This window comes from Gopherus evgoodei, unplaced genomic scaffold (genome assembly GCF_007399415.2).
Source record: "Gopherus evgoodei ecotype Sinaloan lineage unplaced genomic scaffold, rGopEvg1_v1.p scaffold_66_arrow_ctg1, whole genome shotgun sequence".
Classification (NCBI taxonomy): Eukaryota; Metazoa; Chordata; order Testudines; family Testudinidae; genus Gopherus; species Gopherus evgoodei.
Window position 1 is genome coordinate 152,928 of NW_022060087.1, and position 15,075 is coordinate 168,002.

The 15,075-nt window shown below is 42.9% G+C and overlaps 1 protein-coding gene across 3 annotated transcripts in view; it reads left to right on the forward strand.

The window, feature by feature from the left end:
* GMIP (GEM interacting protein) overlaps positions 1 to 15,075 on the forward strand; it is a 43,630-nt gene that overhangs the window by 4,965 nt on the left and 23,590 nt on the right. For 2 of the 3 annotated variants that reach the window (XM_030547677.1, XM_030547678.1), the window contains exons 2-3: positions 11,761 to 11,854; positions 13,679 to 13,745. In XM_030547677.1, the coding sequence (XP_030403537.1) occupies positions 11,761 to 11,854; positions 13,679 to 13,745 (161 nt within the window). The remainder of the gene's footprint in view (positions 1 to 11,760; positions 11,855 to 13,678; positions 13,746 to 15,075) is intronic. The other variant, XM_030547679.1, reaches the window with a different exon arrangement.

Genomic DNA, 15,075 nt, shown 5'->3' on the forward strand with positions numbered 1-15,075 from the left:
GGGCTAAAACCCACTTCGTCGGATTCATGAAGTGGAAAATAAAGTAGGAAGATTACACACACACACACACACACACACACACACACACACACACACACACACACACACACACACACACACACACACACACACACACACACACACAGAAACAATGTACCATACACACTCTGATGAGAGTGATCTGTTAAGGTGAGCTATTACCAGCAGGAGGAGAAAAAGTTTTTTCTTAACACCTTAATCACTCTTGTTATAGTGTGTATGGTAACACTAGTTATTTCATGTTTTTTTTTGTGTGTGTATATATCTATATTTCTTCCTACTGTATTTTCCACTGCATGCATCCACTGAAGTGGGTTCTAGCCCACAAAAGCTTATGCTCAAATAAATTTGTTAGTTTCTAAGGTGCCACAAGTATTCCTGTTCTTTTTAGTAATGGACAAGAGGCCTAGTGTACTAAGTACTGTGCAAACACAGAACTAGGCAGTCCTGGCCCCAAAGAGGTTACAATAAGAGACAAAAGGTGAATAAAAACATACTGACGTGGAAGTGCTAGAAAGCAGCAAGACAATATTGGTCAGTAGCCTCAATGCACCCATTGCGTTAACTATTGTCAATTTTTTTTGTAGGCTTACAGTAAAGGAGTTTTAAAGAGTGATTTGAAGTATAATGAAGTAGCTTTGCAGATGTTTCTGAGGAGCTACTTCAAATTATGAGGGGCAAGATGGGAGAAAGCATGAAGATGACTGTTTGAAAATTTAACAAGTGGCTAATTGAAGCTGGCACCATGGGGCAACTGGAGGTGGGAATTGACATCTTGATAGCAAGAGAGAGACGATCAGAGAAATATAGGGCTGGAAGGGACCTCAAGAAGTCATCTAGTCCATTCCCCTGTGTTGAAAAAGGACTAAGTATATCTAGACCCATCCCGACAGGTGTTTATCTAACCTGTTCTTTAAAACTACCACATGATAAGGATTTCACAGCCTCTCTAGGACAGCTGTTCAAATGCTTAATTATCCTTAGTTAGAAAGGATAATGGTTAACCTAAATCTTCCTTGCTGTAAAGCCAATTCCTTCTGAGCCTACCCTTGATCCTGGAGATTGATCACTGTTCTCTTAACAACAACCATATAATGTAAAACTTGTATAATGTCTCCTCAGTCTTCTTCTGTAGACCAAGCATGCCCAATTCTTTCCACCTTTTCCCATAGGTCATGTTTTCTAAGCCTCTTATAATTTTGTTGTTCTCCTCTGGATTCTCTCCAATTTATTCACATCTTTCTTAAAGTGCGATTCTCAAAACTGGACACAGCACTCCAGCTAAGACCTCACCAGTGCCAAAGAGAAAGGAACAATTACCTTCCATGTCTTACATATAACACTCCTGTTAATACATCCAGAATGACATTTGCCTTTTTTGCAACAGTGGACTGTGATTGGTGATGGGCCATGAAGAGCCTTGAAAGTTAACACAAGTAGCTTATGTTTAAATGGGTGAAGTTCCTTTATCAGGGATCCCTGAGGTATGTAAATAGATTGGTCTGGAAGTTTTTGGAAAGTGTAAGGGATAATTTCCTGGTGCAAGTGCTGGAGGAACCAACTAGGGGCAGAGCTCTTCTTGACCTGCTGTTCAAACAGGGAAGAATTATAGGGGAAGCAAAAGTGGATGGGAACCTGGGAGGCAGTGACCATGAGATGGTCGAGTTCAGGATCCTGACACAAGGAAGAAAGGAGAGCAGCAGAATATGGACCCTGGACTTCAGAAAAGCAGACTTTGATTCCCTCAGGGAACTGATGGACAGGATCCCCTGGGACAATAACATTAAAGACAAAGGAGTGCTGGCTGTATTTTAGAGAATCCTTATGGAGGTTGCAGGAACAAACCATCCCGATGTGTAGAAAGAATAGTAAATAGGCAGGTGACCAGCTTGGCTTAACAGTGAAATCCTTGCTGATCTTAAACACAAAAGAAGCTTACAAGAAGTGGAAGATTGGACAAATGACCGGGGAGGAGTATAAAAATATTGCTCAACCATGCAGGAGTGAAATCAGGAAGGCCAAATCACACTTGGAGTTGCAGCTAGCAAGAGATGGTAAGAGTAACAAGAAGGGTTTCTACAGGTATGTTAGCAACAAGAACACAAAAGTCAAGGAAAGTGTGGGCCCCTTACTAAATGAGGGAAGCAGCCTAGTGACAGAGGATGTGGAAAAAGCTAATGTAGTCAATACTTTTTTTTGCCTCTGTCTCACGAACAAGGTCAGCTCCCAGACTGCTGCACTGGGCAGCACAGTATGGGGAGGAGGTGACCAGCCCTCTGGAGAAAGAAGTGGTTTTGGACTATTTAGAAAAGCTGGACGAGCAGAGGTCCATGGGGATGGATGTGCTGCATCTGAGAGTACTAAAGGAGTTGGCGGATGTGAATGCAGAGCCATTGGCCATTATCTTTGAAAACTCTTGGTATTCAGGGGAGGTCCCAGATGGCTGGAAAAAGGTTAACATAGTGCTCATCTTTAAAAAAGGGAAGGAGGAGGATCCGGGGAACTACAGGCCAGTCAGCCTCACCTGAGTCCTTGGAAAAATCATGGAGCAGGTCCTCAAGAAATCAATTCTGAAGCACTTTGAGGAGAGGAAAGTGATCAGAAACAGTCAGCATGGATTCACCAAGGGCAAGTCATGCCTGACTAACCTAATTGCCTTCTATGACAAGATAACTGGCTCTGTGGATGAGGGGAAAGCAGTGGATGTGTTATTCCTTGACTTTAGCAAAGTTTTTGATACAGTCTCCCACAGTATTCTTGCCAACAAGTTAAAGAAGTATAGGCGGGATGAATGGACTATAAGGTGGCTAGAAAGCTGGCTAGATTGTCGGGCTCAACGGGTAGTGATCAATGGCTCCATGTCTCGTTGGCAGCCAGTATTAAGTGGAGTGCCCAAGGGTCGGTCCTGGGGCCGGTTTTGTTCAATATCTTCATTAATGATCTGGAGGATGGCGTGGATTGCACCCTGAGCAAGTTTGCCGACGACACTAAACTGGGAGGAGTGGTAGATACGCTGGAGGGTAGGGCTAGGATACAGAGGGACCTAGACAAATTAGAGGATTGGGCCAAAAGAAATCTGATGAGGTTCAACAAGGACAAGTGCAGAGTCCTGTATTTAGGACGGAAGAATTCCATGCACGGCAATAGACTAGGGACTGAATGGCTAGGCAGCAGTTCTGCAGAAAAGGACCTAGGGGTTACAGTGGATGAGAAGCTGGATCTGCGTCAGTGTGCCCTTGTTGCCAAGAGGGCTAATGGCATTTTGGGCTGCATAATTAGGGGCATTGCCAGCAGATCGAGGGATGTGATCATTCCCCTCTATTCGACATTGGTGAGGCTTCATCTGGAGTATGGATCCAGTTTTGGGCCCCAATCTACAAGAAGGATGTGGAAAAATTGAGGGGGGGGGGAGAAAAAGAGTCCAGCAGAAGGCAACAAAAATGATTAAGGGGCTGGAACATATGATTTATGAGGAGAGACTGAGGGAACTGGAATTGTTTAGTCTGAAGAAGGGAAGAACGAGGGGGGATTTGATAGCTGCTTTCAACTACCTGAAAGGGGGTTTCAAAGGGGATGGATCTAGATTATTCTCAGTGGTACCAGATGACAGAACAAGGAGCAATGGTCTCAAGTTGCAGTGGGGGAGATCTAGGTTGGATAAAAAACTTTCACTAGGAGGGTGGTGAAGCACTGGAATGGGTTACCTAGGGAGGTGGTGGAATCCTCTTCCTTAGAGGTTTTTAAGGTCAGACTTGACAAAACCCTGGCTGGGATAATTTAGTTGGGGATTGGTCCTGTTTTGAGCAGGGGGTTGGACTAGATGACCTCCTGAGGTCCCTTCCAACCCTGATATTCTATGATTCTATGTGCTGAAAGGCCACTTGGAGGCTGACAGCAGGTCAAGACAGATAGTCCCTTTCTTATCCAACAGCAATGCCTATCTGTATCCCTTTTAATGAATGATTTGAGTACACAACAGATTGCTTAATGGAGCTGGCATTTGCTAGGACAGGAAAACGTCTTAAATCCAATTTCTTTCTGCTTTAAATTGAAATTTTAATGTTAAATACAGTGAAGGAACCTGAGTGACTGAGGCTATTTCTATTTTATATTCCCTTGCAATCAATCCTCACTTTCAAAAGCATAATCTATAATTTTGCCCATCACCATTGTAGATCACACACTGATGAATCACTTCCTCCTGTTTTACAGTATCTTTTATATCTACAACTCTGTAAATAAAGGAGAAAGGAAGGTGACCACTCAAGAAAAAACAAGACTGATTAGGATGTTAGATTCCTAAAGACAGCTTGTGACTAATTTTTCCAATTTCAGATGATTTGTTAGATATGTTGTGCCTCACTTTATGAAGTGACTATTTCTCCCAGAATGCCAAAATCAGAAAAGAGGCCTTTTAACTTGTCTGTTACTTCTGGTTGAATTCGCTGATGCTTCTAGTTCTACATGCAGGGCCAGTGAAACAGGTGGAACTGCAGGATCTCAGTGCTTGGATGAGATGGTGTTTGGAGGAGGGATTTAGGTTTATTAGGAACTGGGGAATCTTTTGGGACAGGAGGAGCTATATAGGAAGCATGGGCTCGACCTAAATCAAAATGGAACCAGATTACAACTTTTTAATTGTACATGCCAGCAAAGGGGTTTTTAAACTAAGGGCTGGAGGAAAGTGGACAGGTACGGAGGAAGCACATGGTTTGGACACATCTCTGGAGGATTTATTAAAGGGAATATTGTATATCCTAGTAAAAAGGAGAGGATAGAAATTGATAAAGTGCAATAGGAAGTGATGCAACAATCAAACAAAAATGAGTTCCTGTCAGTTATGTCACATGAAAGCAGACAACTAAATATTGACAAATTTTATAAGTGCTTATATACAAATGCAAGAAGTCTAAATACTAAGATGGATGAACTGGTGTGCCTGGTATTAAAATGAAGATATTGCTACAATTGGCATCACAGAAACTTGGTGGAATGAATAAACAATGGGACACGGTAATACCATGGCACAAAATATATAGGACTGAGTAGGTCACACGAATGGGGGAGTGGCACTATTTTTGAAAGAAAGCATAGAGTCAAATATAATAAAAATCTTAATTAAATCTAAACAGTACCAAAGAATCTTATGGATAGAAATTCCATGCTTGGAAACAAGAGTATAGCAGTAGGAATATACTGCCAATCACCTGACCAGCATGGTGATGGTGAAATGCTAGGAAGAGTAGAGACTACAAAAACATAAAACCCAATAATGGGGGTTTTAACTCTCCCCATATTGACTGGGCACATGTCACCTCAGGATGAGATACAGAGAAAATTTCTATCAGAGGGGTAGCCGTGTTAGTCTGGATCTGTAAAAGCAGCAAAGAATCTCGTGGCACCTTATAGACTAACCGACGTTTTGGAGCATGAGCTTTCGTGGGTGAATACACACTTCGTCAGATGCATGTAGTGGAAATTTCCAGGGGCAGGTATATATATGCAGGCAAGCTAGAGATAATGAGGTAGTTCAATCAGGGAGGATGAGGCCCTGTTCTAGCAGCTGAGGTGTGAAAACCAAGGGAGGAGAAACTAGTTCTGTAACTGGCAAGCCATTCACAGTCTTCGTTTAATCCTGAGCTGATGGTGTCAAATTTGCAGATGAACTGAAGCTCAGCAGTTGCTCTTTGAAGTCTGGTCCTGAAGTTTTTTTTGCTGCAGGATGGCCACCTTAAGGTCTGCTATAGTGTGGCATGGGAGGTTGAAGTGTTCTCCTACAGGTTTTTGTATATTGCCATTCCTAATATCGGATTTGTGTCCGTTTATCCTTTTCCATAGCGACTGTCCAGTTTGGCCAATGTACATTGCAGAGGGGCATTGCTGGCATATGATGGCGTATAATACATTGGTGGACGTGCAGGTGAATGAACCGGTGATGGTGTGGCTGATCTGGTTAGGTCCTGTGATGGTGTCGCTGGTGTAGATATGTGGGCAGAGTTGGCATCGAGGTTTGTTGCATGGATTGGTTCCTGAGCTTCCTGCCAACCTGAAACATATTCTTACCAGTAACTGCACATCGCACCATAGTAACTCTAGCTCAGGAACCAATCCATGCAACAAACCTCAATGCCAACTCTGCCCACATATCTACACCAGCGATACCATCACAGGACCTAACCAGATCAGCCACACCATCACCGGTTCATTCACCTACATTTCTAGACACCATTAATAACTGCTTTTTGGATCAGCTAGTTCTGAAACACACATGGGTACAGGCCATTCTTGATTTAGTCGTAGTCCAAGAGGTGACTATAGCTTAAGTGCTTGCTAATAGCTTCCATAATGTAATTAAATTTAACATCCTTGTAGAGGGGAAATAGCAAAGAAACCCACCACAGTAGCATTTTACTTAAAATGGGAACTACACAAAAACAAGGAGGCAAGTTAAGGTGGAAATTTAAAAGGAACAGTCACAAGAGTGAAATGGCTGCAAGCTGTATGAAAACTATTTAAAAACACCACAATAGAGTCTCAGACTAACTGTATACCCCAAATTAAAAAAAAAAAGGTAAGAGGGCCAAAAAATGCCACTAGGGCTAAACAGAGCAAAGAGATGGTTAGAGACAAAAAGACACTTGAAAAATTAGAAGTCAAATCCTACTGAGGAAAATAAAAAGGAGCATGAACATTGGCAAGTCAAATATAATTAGGAAGGCCAAAAAGAATTTGAAGAACAACTAGTAAGATACAAACTAACAGCAACATTTTTGTTAAGTACATCAGAAGCAGGAAGCCTGTCTAACAGGCAATGGGGCCACTGGACAATTGAGGTGCTAAAGGAGCACTCAAGGAAGACAAGGCTGTTGCAGAGAAGCTACATGAATTCTTTGCATTGGTCTTCATAGCAGAGGATATGAGGGAGACTCATACCTGGTCCATTCATTTTAGGTGACAAATCTGAGGAACTATCCCAGGTTGATATGTGAGAGGAGATTTTGGAGCAAATTGATAAACCAAACAGTAATAAATCACCAGGACCAGCTGGTATTCACCCAACAGTTCTGAAGGAACTCATATGAAGTTGCAGAACAACTAACCATGGTACGTAACCTGTCACTTAAATCAGACTCTGTATCACATGCCTGGCAGATAGCTAATGTGATACTGATTAAAAAAAAAAAAAAAAAACTCCAGAGGTGATCCTGGCAATTACAGGCCAGTAAGCCTAACTGCTGTACCAGTCAAATTAGTTCAAACTGTAGTAAAGAATAGAATCAGTCACATAGGTGAACATGTTATGTTGGGGAAGAGTCAACACAGCTTTTACAAAGGGAAATCATGCCTCACCAATCTTAGAATTTTTAGGGTGTCAACAAACATGTAGATGAGGGTGATCCATTGAATATAGTGTACTTGGACTTCGAGAAAGTCTTTGATGAGGTCCATCGCCCAGGGCTGGCTCCAGGCACCAGCTCAGCAAGCAGGTGCTTGGGGCGGCCAAGGGGAAGGGGTGGCACGTCGGGCTCTTCAGCGGTGGGTTCTTCTCAGAGGGAAGGACCTGCTGCTGAATTGCCACTGAAGAAGAAAGCAGCATGGTGGAGCTACCGCCGAATTGCCGCCGATTGTGACCGCGGCTTTTTTTTTTTCTGCCGCTTGGGGTGGCAAAAACCCTGGAGCCAGCCCTACCGTCACCAAAAGCTCTTAAGCAGAGTAGGCAGTTATGGGATAAGAGGGAAGGTCCTCTCATGGATGATTAACAGCTTAGAAGATAGGAAACAAAGGTTAGGAATAAATGGTCAATTTGCACATTGAAAGGTAAATAGTGGGGTCTTCCAAGAATCTGTCCTGGGATCAGTGCAGTTCAACATACTCAAATGATGTAGAAAAACAGTGGAGGTGACAAAGTTTGCAGACTACACACAATTACTCAAGTGAGTTACAAGGGAATCTCATAAAACTGGGTGACTGGGCAAGAAAATTGCAGATGAAATTCAATGTTGATAATTGCAAAGTAAGGCATACTAGAAAACAATCTCAGTCGTGCATAAAAAATGAAGTCTAAATTAGTTATTACCAGTTGTGGAAAGATCCTGGAATCATCGTGAATAGTTCTCTGAAAACATCTGCTCAATGTGCAGCATACACAAGAGAAAGCTAACAATGTTAGGAAACGTTAGGAAATGGATAAATCTGTGGTATACCCACACCTTGAATACTGCATGCAGTTCTGGTCAGGCCATCTCAAAAAAGATATTAGAATTGGAAAGAGTACAGAAAAGGACAACAAAAATGATTAGGCATATGACAGAAAATCCATATGAAGAGAGATTAAAAAGACTGGGACTGTTCAACTTGGAAAAGAGACAACCAAGGGGCAGATACGACAGGGGTCTATAAAATCATGAATGATGTGGAGAAAGGGTAAATAACACTTCCTTATTCACTTTCACATAACACATGAACCAGTGGGACACCCAATTAAATTAATAGGCAGCAGGTTAAAAGCAAACATAAGGAAGTAGAAGCAGCAAAGAATCCGGTGGCACCTTATAGACTAACAGACGTTTTGGAGCATGAGCTTTCGTGGGTGAATACCCACTTCGTCAGATGCATGTCATCTGACGAAGTAGGTATTCACCCACGAAAGCTCATGCTCCAAAACGTCTGTTAGTCTATAAGGTGCCACAGGATTCTTTGCTGCTTTTACAGATCCAGACTAACACGGCTACCCCTCTGATACATAAGGAAGTAGCTCTTCACATAACACACAGTCAACCTGTAGAACTCATTGCCAAGGGATATTGTAAAGGCTAAAAGTATAACTGGATTCAGAAATGAACTAGATAAGTTCATGCAGGATAATTCTATCAATTAGTCAAGTTGGTCATGGATACAACCCCATGCTCTGGGTGTCCCTAAACATCTGACTGATAGAAGCTGGGACTGGAGGACAGGGGATGAATCACTTGATAAATTGCCCTGTTCTGTTCTCATGGTCTGAAGCATCTAGCATTGGCCACTGTCAGAAGACAGGATATTGGGCTAGAAGGACTGTTGTTCTAACCCAGTATTGCTATTCTTATGCTCTTATGACCAATTGAGTTGTGGGTCTAGTGAGGAGCGGAATTTCTATAAGTCTAGGAAAAAAAAAGTCAATGATCGTGAGATAGATGTGCCCCTTCTCTTTGCTGTGGTCTAACTCACAATTCCCAAGGTGGGACAGATGAAGCTGTGTAAATTAGACTTTTTGGGTTGTCTCTTTCTGGTCATTCTGAAAGAGTAACATGATTCTACCTTGCATTTTAGGTCCGGCTCTCTGTTGGGGCCACTCATTGACATTCGGGCTCACTCCTGGCATTTTATGGGAGGCTCTAGTGTTACTTATGTAACACATGTAACTCGACTGTACTTGCAGGGCCACAGTAGGTTTGCTATAGGTGATCAGACTTTTCACCTTTGAAGAGTTCCTCTTTCATGACATGGAAGTCACAGGCTGGATGTGGGACCACTGAGAGGTAACTGGGCAAGCAGTAGGATACAATTTACAATGGTGTATTAGCATCAATGGTGATTTTAATCAGCTCTAATTTCTCTCATGAGGCTGGCAGGCAAGTTCAAATGACCTCTACACTTCCTCCAGGCCTTCGGTAAAAGCAGACCCACTCCTGGGTTACATTCCCTGTTGGGATGAAATCCTCAGACTTTTGAAGAATGATGTCACCATTAAACTCAGTTTTTTTGCTCAGCAAAAGCAAAAAGGTTATAAACTCATCTTTGTGCTCCATTGCATAGAAGAGGTGCCTGCACTGTGCTGAACTTCGTTGCAGCTTGGAAAGTGGCCATGCTCCTTTAACACAGGCTTTCCCATGACCCGCCAAACGCATAGGCTTGGGGTAGGCTGCATTGGCCTTTTTCCTTTACGGTTAATGATGCTTCTTTAAAATGAATTGGCCTCTGTCACAACGTGACAGAGAGAGAGTCACTTTCACCTGACCCAGGAGCTATATTAGAATATGGAAGCAAGATTATCTCTAAAGCTGCTCTGTCTTTCTCTGCTTCGCTGTAAAGCTTCTGTCCAGAACCTTCACAGCCTCCTCACTTCCTGCCAGACAATTGTGCTTCAGATTTAAAGAAAGCCTCACAATCTATCTGTGATCTTGCAGGCACAGACCACCCTAAAGGCTGAAAGGAAAGGAACAGGGCATGACCCCATCTCCTTTTGTATCAGCAGGAGGAAAAAGGCTGGTTTGCACTGGGGAGTATACAGGAACCCTGGAGGGGCAGAACAGTAGGTGCCTTCCTCCTGCACACTGGAGAGTTCTGATAGGCAGAATTCCCCACTCCCTGGACTTCAGTGTGGCTCTGCAATGGACCTTACTATGTGGGCTGCGTATGGGTTCCACAGTCCACTCCTCAGTGAGGAGCTGCCAGAGCAACCGACCTTCTAATAAAAACCTGACTTGAAAATCTGCATATTTCAGCTGGGACATAGACCAGTTGTAGTCAGATTAACAAGACAAGACACTGACTTTTCCATCAAGCACCATTAACTGACATTTGCAAGAGCTTGCTCACTGACTGCACTTCTCAGCTACAAGTGAAGCAACTCTTGATTTAGGTCAACCACATCCTGTTTCCTGGAATGTCAGGGGGGCCAAAAAAAGAAAAGAGTGAAGTTCACTTCTGTTTATACCAAATATGCCTAGTTCTCTATTTTAAAAATGCCCTTGCTTTTCTGCAGTGACGGGTCTAGTTTCTGTCCATAGTCCTAACTGAATGTATCTGAGTAGGAAGCAAGATTTGCCTACTGTACATCCTCCATACAACATATGTGCTCACGACCACCTGTCTGTCTGTGCAATTTTTGGCAGAATATACTCAGGCCTTTGGAAGATCAGTGGCAGGAATTTATTGTTGTGTTATGAATGCTTGTCGTGGAATAAAGCAGATATAGTATTTCATCAGCTAGAGTATCACCAGAAATCAGCGTGTATGGTATTGAGAAATGGTTACTACATGCAACACATTGCAACACAGGATAGCATGTGTTGTTCAAGCAATGAACAACTTCCACAACTCTGCCTTGCCCGTGCATCTTGATCCCAATCTGCAGTTACACACACACCCCTCTGCCAATGCACATTACGAGTCATATGCACCACTAACTGATACACAAGACTTGAGGTCCAAAGTAGAGGCCAATTACTAACTTGATCCAAGTGTAGTGCAGACAGGTACTATGTGCAAGCTTCTCACACATGCTGCTCCAGTGCACATTAGCACTGACTCACAATGCTCCTGCTATTTCAGTTCAGCGCCTATTCTCAAAAGAGTTCTTGCTAATTTACCTATCTGATTTTGGGCCTGTTCCCTAGCCCGTTGGAGCCGGTGGAAAGACGCCTATTTACATTAGTGGACTCTGGATCTGGCTTCTTATTTCCAAGGAGCTCGGTCACCCAAGCAGCCTTGGAAAATGTCCAGTTTCCCCACAATTTTATCTCCTCCCACTTGTGGCCTCCCATTATCACCCCACTGTCAGCCCACCATGGTTTTCTATTTACCTCACCATTCTCATTTATTTTAGCTCATTCTCTCTATATTGGACCTGATCCAAAGCCCACTGCAATGCACAAGTCTCCCTGTGATGTCAGTGAACATTAGATCAGGCCCTTTGGGATTTCTTTAGCAAAACTGTTTCTCTTTCCTACTTACTTCCAGGTCTCAACCATCAAGTGAGAGGGACTGAAAACAAGAAGCGTTACAGTGAGATTTTCCGGAGTCTGGATGCCTTAGAAATCTCGCTTGGAAATGCGTATGTACACAAATAGGATGGGACTGGTTCCATGGGGCCTTAACCATCCATATCTGCTTTTTCCCTTTCCTTCTTTTACAGTGTTTACACAGTCACTCTATATCTTCTTTGTGACTCATTACCTCCATTGCTTATTAATATCATTTTCATGTTTAGAAAAATTAGAGTCCCCTCCCTGCTTCTTTTTCTCTAGATTAGAAATTTGCTTCCTATAATTTAGATTTACTTTACTAACTACTATCTTCCAGGCTTCCTAGGCTATCAATCCCCTGCCTTTCTTCTGAGGTGTCTTCTGAGGATGTTTTCAGGGAGCTCTGGATTTACACCAGTGAGAGTAGAATCTGGCCCACTTGTTATTGTCATTGAATATGTATCTCGTAGTATCACCTAGAGGCCAACCTGATTTAGGGTCCCATTGTGCTAGGTGCTGTCCAGAGTTAACAATAGTCTCTGCTCTGAAGATCTTTTCTTTCCACCTTAATCCACACACACTCTGAGCCTGATTGTGGAATCCTCACCTGTGATGGTGACCACTTGAAGTGAATGGGGCTACTTGTGTGAGTCAGTGCTCACTAGTGTAAATTCCACACTTGGCCCTATATTATGTAATCAAACACTGAAGGAAATGTCTGTCTTCTCTCATGTTTTATGTTTACCCACGAAGTGTACTATCTCAAATAAAGCTATTTAATTTGTAAAAGAAATCCATATGAAATAGTGAAGGGAGGCTCATTGCAAAAGCAGATAAGGTGGCAGAGAAGGGTTTATTGAGAATCTCTATTGCTTTGTAGCATATTAAATGTTGGGGATTATAACAATAGTTCAGTTAAAATTCAAACAGATAAAAGGTGGAGAGAGAACAGGAGTACTTGTGGCACCTTAGAGACTAACAAATTTATTTCAGCATGAGCTTTCGTGAGCTACAGCTCACTTCTTCGGATGCATAGAATGGAACACACAGACAGGATAAATATCTCCTGTCTGTGTGTTCCATTCTATGCATCCGAAGAAGTGAGCTGTAGCTCACGAAAACTCATGCTGAAATAAATTTGTTAGTCTCTAAGGTGACACAAGTACTCCTGTTCTTTTTGCGGATACAGACTAACACGGCTGCTACTCTAAAAGGTGGAGAGTTCATTCTGCTGGGCATGTTTGTTCTGTTGCTCTAGTTGACTCTGGGATAGGCACAGACACCCACTGATGGCTTCAGCTGGGTGTGCAATAGCTATAGTTGCACTATAAACACTCCTTTATGTATGCTCCTTAAGCTTGGTCTCAGTTACATCCATGAAACCCAGTGAAGCAATTGAGGTTAAATGGGTTTAACAGAGCAGAATTTGGGCATCTTTCTAATGACTACCTTCAGCGGAGACATGGATCCCCCAACTCTGCTAAAGGCTACAATTATCATTTCTGGTTAGATCATAGAATATCAGGGTTGGAAGGGACCTAAGGAGGTCATCTAGTCCAACCCCCTGCTCAAAGCAGGACCAATCCCCAGATTTTCACCCCAGTTCCCTAAATGGCCCCCTCAAGGACTGAACTCACAACCCTGGGTTTAGTGGGCCAATGCTCAAACCACTGAGCTATCCGTCCCCCCCCCCGGCTGGATTATTCTTAACTAATATAAATTATTTGGACTAAGCCAGGTCAAAAAAACCACCTGGTTATAGATTGACCTCTCTCCTAGTCATATTCTGCATTTTAGACCCCAGAAAAAATGGGCTCGGCAGTAAATTAAGTGCCATGGTTCTAGTCCTGCATTCTGCAGCTTCCAAGACAGCTTTAAGTCTTTATTATTTAATCAGTTTATTTACTTTACAGGACAGTTGACATGTTCATTGATGACACAGACAGCACAGACCTGACCCCAGAAAGTGAGATGCTCCCGGTAAGTGAAGAGAGACAACCCTCTTCAACAGAGATATTATTAAGTAACATTTATTCTAGCAGGGGAAATGAAGTTGTTTTGGTTAGGATTCTTACCAAAGGAGAGAGAGAGAGAGATGCTAGATGCACAGATACAGTGATGGTGTTAGAACAGTGGTGAGCAACCTGCAGCCCGACAGAGTAATCCACTGGCCAGGTCCAGCTCCAGGCACCAGCAAAAGAAGCAGGTGCTTGGGGCGGCCAGTACCAAGGGGCAACATTCCAGCCACTATAGGGGCGGTACGTCTGGGTCTTTGGCGGCGGGTCCCTCAGTCTCTCTCGGAGCGAAGGACCTGCTGCTGAATTGCCACCGAAGAGTGGAGTGGCGCGATTGTGCTGCCGGGGCTTTTTTTGGGAGGGGAGGCACTTGGGGCAGCAGAAAACCTGGAGCTGACCCTGCCACTGGCAGGCCATGAGACAGTTTGTTTACATTGACAGTCTGCAGGCATGGGCCCTCCGCAGCTCCCAGTGGCTGGGAATGTTGAACGGCAGTCACTGGGAGCTGCAGATGGTCAATGTAAACAAGCCACCAGCAGATTACCCTGACAGGCTTCAGGTTGCCCAGCACTGTTAGAAGAACCTGTATATAATAGAAAATGAGAAGTGAGACTAATTTTATTTTGGGGACTAAAGAACAGATAATACTTCATGGAATTTTCAGGTGCATGCAGTTTGGATTCACTCTTGCTGATTAAGGAAAAGTAATTTCCTCCATGCCAGAAATCACTGGGTAAAGTTCTAGGACCTGTGCTATGCAAAAGGTCCGACAAGATGGCAGTGCTGTCAACCTAAAGTGTTCAAAAATCATGAGTCAGGCAGCAAAAAGATTTGCTTAAAAACTCAAAAGAATTGCTTTAGTCAATGCAAATTATTGTAAAAAGAACAGGAGTACTTGTGACACCTTAGAAACTAACAAATTTATTTGAGCATAAGCTTTCGTGGGCTACAGCCCACTTCATCAGATGCATAGAATGGAACATACAGTAAGAAGATATTTATACATACAGAGAACATGAAAAGGTGGAAGTACCCATACCAACTGTAAGAGCTAATTAAGAGAAGCTATTAGCAGCAGGAGAGAAAAACTTTTGAAGTGATAATCAAGATGGCCCATTTTGGACAGTTGACATGAAGGTGTGAGGATACTTTAACATGGGGAAATAGATTCCATTAGTGTAATGACCGAGCCATTCCCAGTCTCTGTTCAAACCTAAGTTAATGGTATCTAGTTTGCATATTAATTCAAGTTCAGCAGCTTCTCCTTGGAGTCTGTTTTTGAAACTTTTCTGTTG